General features: G+C 41.6%; 1 protein-coding gene across 2 annotated transcripts; it reads right to left on the bottom strand.

Annotated features, from left to right (window-relative positions):
* Nucleotides 1-520: 520 nt before the first annotated feature.
* Nucleotides 521-7,219, bottom strand: LOC118403589 (pectin acetylesterase 11-like). 2 transcript variants are annotated; one of them, XM_035802340.1, is made up of 7 exons: nt 6,534-7,219; nt 5,691-5,781; nt 4,878-5,105; nt 4,519-4,659; nt 3,726-3,887; nt 2,978-3,305; nt 521-884 (listed from the first exon to the last, which is right to left on the bottom strand). In XM_035802340.1, the coding sequence occupies exons 1-7, from the start codon at nt 6,990-6,992 to the stop codon at nt 785-787; spliced, it is 1,509 nt and encodes a 502-aa protein (XP_035658233.1). In that variant the 5' UTR covers nt 6,993-7,219; the 3' UTR covers nt 521-784. The 2 variants fall into 2 exon arrangements, with proteins under 2 accessions (XP_035658233.1, XP_035658232.1); XM_035802339.1 differs by having other exon boundaries at nt 521-880; nt 2,974-3,305.
* Between the last annotated feature and the right edge of the window lie 268 nt (nt 7,220-7,487).

A 7,487-nucleotide genomic window follows, 5' to 3' on the forward strand; every position in this document is an offset into this window, starting at 1 on the left:
GCTTTTACAACCCAAGATTTGTATGGTAGCATGACACAGTGTATACATAAAGGAAGCTTAAGGGTCGCCAGTAGTTACGTGAGGTTGTTTTTGTGTTAATAATATGGCTTGTGGCTATATATCCGCAAGATGCTTTCATCTGTAAGACCTTCCTTGTCGGACCACGACATCACTATAAATTGTATCCTGATTACCTCACTATCTATAGAATAAACCTCAAGAAGGCAACCTGTTAACGCCCTGAATCATTTTAGCTACAACTTCCGCGAGCGATTATTAGCTTCATTGAGTGCATGTGTCGCGGCTGGCTCTTTGATTTGAATTTGTATGGATTATCACTATAGATTCTACCTCTTTTAGATAATATTTTGTAGGATCAAAGGAAGGGATTCAATCTGATGAATATTTTTATCTAAATCAGAGCACAGAAATATATGAGTTACAATCTCTTGTCTTAGTAAAAACGTTCCTGTAGAATTGATAAACAATTAGGAAAAATGAGGATGGGCGCGGATGAGAGTTGCCTTGTTAATCTTGAACTTTTATTCGCAATTAATTCTTATAAATGCGGAAACACAGACGTTTTTCTGCATTTATGACAACGTCATTCATCGTCTAAAATGTTTTTAACAATGTCAGCTAATAAAAAGAATGAAAGGAAAAATTAGAATCTGAAGACAAAGAAATCTATATAGTAAGCTGTATTTTGTCGCGTGCACTGGAGTGATTGATAGCTCGACGAGCCCCTCTTGCGATGTTACGTAGTACTGCATTTAAATCTAACTTAACATGTTGGGTTACAACACGTCATGCTATCGATATATCTTGAACTGTTCACTGTCCGATCGAAGAACCAATCAGAGAAGGCCTCGGCGGGTGTTTTCACGATGGTCCAAAAGGGCATGAAAAATCCCCACTTGTGGGACATGAATATTGATGATAATTAGATGCCAATCACTGTTGTCGCCATTGGAAACTGTCCGTGATTGGTTGAAAATTTAAAAGGCGGGCCGTAGTAATGTTTATGTTACGATATCTCCCCTGTGTCAACGTCGCTATTCATATGCGTTACCTGCCACTGGTTTCAATTGTTATTACATTAGCACGTTTTAACAATACCAATTCGTTGCCTCACTCAAAACCAACAGGATTTTCAGTATAGTTTTGTCCATCTTATGGTCAAAATACCCAAAGATATTCCATCATCAAAAAAATATCAGCTCGCCGCTGGTGAAGTTGGACGATTTATGCTGGGTTTCGTCGGCAAAAGATTCAATATGGCGCTAGTAGTAGTAAAATATTCCAAACTAAACGTATTTGTAATATAAACAGCTTTACCAAGCCACTTTTCAGCGACAAATTATTGACAGGATACGGTTTGAAAGTTCCTTCCGATAGAATAGAACAAGATAGCGCAACAGTTGGAACGGATTGGTTGCACCGAGCGCCACTGTGCTCAAATAGAAGACACCATTTATTAAACTGTCCATGGCCAGTCCCAGTTTGTACGTTTTTCTCTCCAATCATTGCCCGGGTTGTATATCACCCTTAAACTTTAAAGTTTATATTTGTAATCCTGAACTGGCATTTTAGACCTTTTCAAAAAGGTGCTTTGTAAATTGTTACGCATTACCGACGCCGTCAGTTCTTGACAACAATCATCCCGCTTGGGTAACATCATTTGTAGCAGCATGGGTGAGTTGTACATTAAAAAAACACAGGCACCATTTATTTTGAGACCAATTATCTAATTGAGTCACATATTCTTTGAAATGTGTTCTGGTCATTTTGAAAAAAAAGTCCTGCAATGAATTAACTAACGTTCAGTTTAGTTTAATAAAGAAAACAATCCAAAACCACACGCAACATTTCCCACCACAATACAGTAGACTATCCCATTGACCTGAGATGAACCGGCGGGCGGCATGTTTGATTTCCCAAGCGGTCACGAAAACTCGACCCAAAAACAGAATAAAGAAGGAAAAATACACAAGCATACACAAAACACACACAACTTAGGAGGATGAAAACTTAAGTCTGATTCATGTAAACGATGCCCAGAATATAGTTGCGTTTAATACACAATCAAATCAAATTACGGAACGATAGTGAATAAAAAAACGTGGTTCGTCCAAAACTAGCTTAAAACAAGCAGATTTGACCAAAACTCCTTGCTTGTAACTTACAGGGCAAAAGCACTGAATGCACACACCAAACGATTTCAGAGACTTTGATTTACAGTTGAAAACCCCGCTCCCAGCACAGGCACAAAGAGACGATTTGCATGAAAGTGCCCGCGAAGACAAAGGGGCGCTAATAAGGCTCTGTCATCTATGCCAACACCGCCTCATTATAGCTTCAAAACATCTCTTTTTCAGCGTGGAAACTCTGAATAAAGTGTACATTTCATTTTTTGACCGATATCTTCCGATCCTACCGATAAAATGAAACAAAAACTACTCCATTTGAAAGAGCAAAAGCCGCCCGCCATCTTGGTTTTCGTATTTGTTTTTCTATCGGTGCGTTCAGGAATTATGGGAGAAAAAAGTATCGGTAAATAGGAACAGGATTTTAAATGTATCAGACATAAAAAACTACACAGTAGAAATTGATTTTAGAAAGTTTGAGCTTAGATAAGGGTATAAATGTTTGATTCCAACGTAAATGAGAAAAAAAAGTCGGTGGGGTTCAGAGTTTAGCGACCGAAAGTGACTTTTGCCACATCCCGTGAACGCGGGGATTTAACCACTGTATTGCACTGACACTTTTTGAGTTTTACGTCGTTTCAAGGCTGACATTTTCATTTTTCATGTATGTACTTTTGTTAATTTATATCATAAACTAATCGATCGTAATCTTGGGAAATGCTTCTGCTGCTTTCTGTATATATGCCGTGCGGCACTTCAGACCTGCCTGTGGGTGTGGCCTATTAGCATAGCAACGAGAAGAATAGCCTAGCAACGGACCAGCGTGTTTCCCGCCAACCACGATCTTATTGTAGTCGGAAGTTCCGATGATGGAATGGTCATCACAGCTCGGTATAAAAGCGCCCTGTGTGCGCCCGAGACTGGCTGTGACCCCGATGACCTTCTCTTGGTACCGTAGCAGGGCCTGCTGGTCCCTGCCGCTGCACCTTTCCGGTTTGCAGTCCAGTCTCAGGATATTCTTTAGGGCCCAGGAGTCGTAGGCGGCGTTCAGGACGAACATGGCGGATGTGACGTAGGGCGCGGCGAACTGCGGTAAGAGACACTTCCATCGATCGTCGCCTGGGAAGGCTTGTAGACAGGCAGGGTGATCCGGACCATCTTTCGAGAAAGGAGGCAAAATCAGTCATCTATCCATTGATATAAGTATTTGACCATTGGGCCACTCAGTTTTCATCACCCTTCTCGGTTTTCTGGTTTTCTTTACGTTTCACTTTTTTCTTAAAGTCGCGTGTACGTATAGCATTTTGTCCAGGAACTAGATTTCTGCATGTTTGCGTTCAACTAATTGTACGGAGCACATCTGATCTTCACTCAGATGAGACGGAGAACGCTACAGATATCCTAGTACCTTCAAACCGTTACTGGGAGTCACGTGTTCCCTAAGCCGTTCAGACTTTAGTAACTGGTGAGCAGTTGCTAAGTTGTAAACAGCGTTTGGCAACTTGTGCGCATCCTTTGCAGAATATCTGCCGAACTGATACTAAAAACAACAACAACAAAAAACAACCCAACACTTACCCAGCATGCCGTGCATGTCAGCCCTCCTCCTGAAGAAGTCGTTATTCTTGGTGTTGAGTTCCCACACCATCAGTCCGGAGCTGGGCAGCACTCTGTACTGGACTGTCCGCGGCAGTCTGCTCCTCACGTGGTCAGCCTGGCGGTACACGGCGATACCACCGGCTGGAGAGACGGAGGGGACAGAATTAGATTGGAAAAAGTGGAAACAATTGTGGTTGGGACCGAGGTTATAAGCTCGTTCACATTTCCGAGAACGCATGAAAGGCGACAGGAATTGTGGGCAATAGTCAACGGTGAAGGTCCCTGAGACATAAACACGTCTGGACATTATTATGCAATTCGAGACAATGGTCGAGGCGAGAATTAACTGTGTACAAGTCAGGGGCCTTCACCTTTGACATTTTACCCACAATTCCTGTCGCTGAACATGCGTATCCGGAAGTGCGATCGTTCCAATTACGAGAACCACTAGATGCTTTTACTTTATCATTGCTTTAGAAAACGTACATGGAAACAAAATGTGTTGGGGTTCTAAAATGCAATGTTTTTCCCAGGCCTGCTTCTGTGTCTTCTTGATGAGATGATTACCCTATTTTTTTGCTGCAAATGGTGAAATATTTCAAATGATTTTGAAACAGAACTTTGCAATGTCTTAGAAAATTAAGCAACACTCTGATGTTCACATTAATAGAGAATTGTAATTGCCATTTTCGAAATATAGAGAGTTATTTGAATATTCAGGTAAATGAATTCATTTACCTGAATATTCAATACTCTATAAAAAAGCTCTTACCGGAGCCCCCACTAAGAATCACTGTCGTAGCGTTTGACATTCCTCTGACGTCATTCAACTCGTCCAACACAGCATCTAGGATCGACCTGCCCCGGAAGTACAAAGTCTTTCCTTTGAGGGTCACCGGATCCGCCCGGTTACCTACGCAACGATAATCAGTTTTTTTTTACCAGATCGATTCAAAGTAACAGTAAATTAGTCTATGAAATGTGAATTTTCCATAGATATTACATTAACGTGCAGCGAATTTTGAAGCCTATCAGCCAACAGACAATCTGACTCGTGTCAGATTATGTTGTATTGATTATTTGACAATGATAAATGTGGTCATTTGAAGGACGAGTAAAAAGTTTACTTACTAGAGAAGCAGGCGCCATCGCAATAATGGACGTACGCCACGTTCCAGTTGAAGAAATCAGGGTTCTCGTCCTGATTGGTCGACAGGAAACCGTTGAATGTGTTCCTCGTGCGTAACCGTCGCGTGGAGCCGTTGTCGGTTAGACTTCGCGAATAACACTCGGCAAGGTCATCGCACGAGCCGCCACCGTCTAGGTGAACCCGCCACTTGTTTTTACCGCTCCCGGTTCCTAGGAAAACCGTATAAAACAACAGAAAAAATCAGGAAAAATATACAACAATACTTTTAAACTTTACGAGGGTAAATAACACATATAAACGTAGCTGCGCGTAACAAGAATTGCATACACAATCATCTTAAGGTATAAATGTAACAGCTACTGATCTATGTCTTTAATTAAATTTTAGACTTATAACCCATCAACCAACAATTCGACAGGCCTGAAAAGGGTCTAGATAGGGGTTTGCCGACAACGCATATAGAAAAAAATCATTCACTAAAATCAAGGAAGGCAATTTACACACAAAATTTGTTCACTTCGTTAAGAGCCACGTGAAAAAGACGATTTTCCGTACAAATTACAGAGAACCAAACTTCGGTTCCTACGCCTCTTGGAAAAAGGCATGCAAAAACAAGCTTATTCCTTTGCGTATAAAAGTTCAGAGGAGATCTGGTAGTCCTATATACATAATTTATCATCCCATTTTATAAGAGCTATGTGATATACATGAGATAGATCTGACATTTAAGTGTAGCATCCTTTGAGGTTTTCCATGTAATTGAATAAAGAAAAGGTGTTGTTTTTCGGGCTCACCTGGTACGAAGTAATAGCCAGGTCTCGAGCCATCCAAACAATAGGCCTTTGTTCTCGCCGCCCTATCCTCCCCTATCAGATATAATTTTGCCTGCGGAAATAAAAAGCACAATGATATCAGCTATTACGTCAGCTTCAAAAATGTACCAGTACCAGTCAGAGCAGTCGCGAAGACTATATAGCACAACATTTCAAAATATGCTATGCTAATATCTGAATTCTAGTCCATGAAGCGAATCTCCTGAATTGAATATTAAAAGCACGACCCTCTCCGTTGAGAATGTCGACAGATAATGAGTAATTCAACGGGCCAGCAAAATGGCTGACAACGATAACTAGGACAGTGACCTAATCAACAAAAGATCTGCTCATTGTAACGTGATGTCTGAGGCCAAAATCGTATCAAATGGGGAAACTATTACTTCTTGTCCCCTTTTATTGTATAGTGTGGACTTCCTGTTCACTTTTTAAATTTTATGCCAATGATGGACATATAAGATATGGCTACCTCCATGTTGCATTAGTGTGAAACAAATGACAAGATGTGTCACGAAAGTCACGATATAGAACAGCCAGAGTTCAATCACAAGCATCCTAGACATTTGCAATTTTTTTTTTCTTAAATCGTGCTGGGCCTAAATCCCTATCTAACATGCCTATTGCCAGTATTGGCACTCCTGAATACTAATGAATTGATACAAATCATCATCATGTAAATATAAATTTTAACAGCTTGTGATTAATTCCTGACTAATTACCTTTAAACTGTCAGTTTGCAATCAGTCTCAGAATGAAATATCTAACTAAGACCGCATCATAACATGATTTAATGACACTGCTTACCTCGCCTTTGTCTTTCTTGGAAAATATCCCATTCCTGCCAAACAGTCGTCCTGTCATATACAGCGCCACAGCAGTTATCACAACACACAGGACAACAACCAAACAAACCACCAAACAGATCTGTGTTGGGGTGCAGGGGCAGGTCTTTCCTTCACCGTCTAGATCTGCTCGCCACCGCCGGCTTGTTGGAGCTTCATCCGGGCTGGATGCCGTGGTGCCATCGGTGGTATCGCGGCGAAGGGCCTCCCTCTCTGGGTCGGAGGGGGCACCCTCGTCGTCGGAAACAAAGCGTTCTGGTGGTAGGAGGACCCGAGCCGAGGAAAAATCCGGGTCTGGTGTATCCTCGACTTCCCACAGGTCCGGTACAGGCACGAGTCGCGTGTTCGGATCCCGGTGGTAGGGGGAGGGGGGTGGCGTTCCGGCAAGGTCGTCCATACGGTAGGTTCCGCTTCGGTCCATATTGTGCCCCAGTGTTAATCAATTTTATAAATAAAAATGAAGGTGTGTAACGAAAGAGTAACGAAGTAAAATAGGAGCTATGAGTGTGTTTGTCACGAGTTCTGCCTTCTCAGAAGGCCTATAGATTTTTAAACGTGTCAGGCAACTATTTGAATCACGTCCTGACATCAGTATTCCAAAACAGTCCCTGCCCAACACCTGAACAAAATGCGCAATTGAGCGTCCATAATAAAGTCAAAGGTCAGGAGCATACCATTATTCTTGGAGGGGCTAGCGTTTTGAAAAGTACTTTATAGAATATGCATGCAGGCTACTGTAGGCGTATTTGAATCGCTGCTTGTATGCAAGCAAGAGCGGAACATTGTTAAAACCAGTTTAAATGTTTATTTGATTGCACCATAATGAACATCATCGAGACCTGTTGTTCTGATTGCATCAATGCCTCAAGTCTTCTTGCACTAATTATAATCATTTGCTATCATAAATGGGATAATA

Source organism: Branchiostoma floridae, chromosome 16 (genome assembly GCF_000003815.2).
Source record: "Branchiostoma floridae strain S238N-H82 chromosome 16, Bfl_VNyyK, whole genome shotgun sequence".
Lineage (NCBI taxonomy): Eukaryota > Metazoa > Chordata > Leptocardii > Amphioxiformes > Branchiostomatidae > Branchiostoma > Branchiostoma floridae.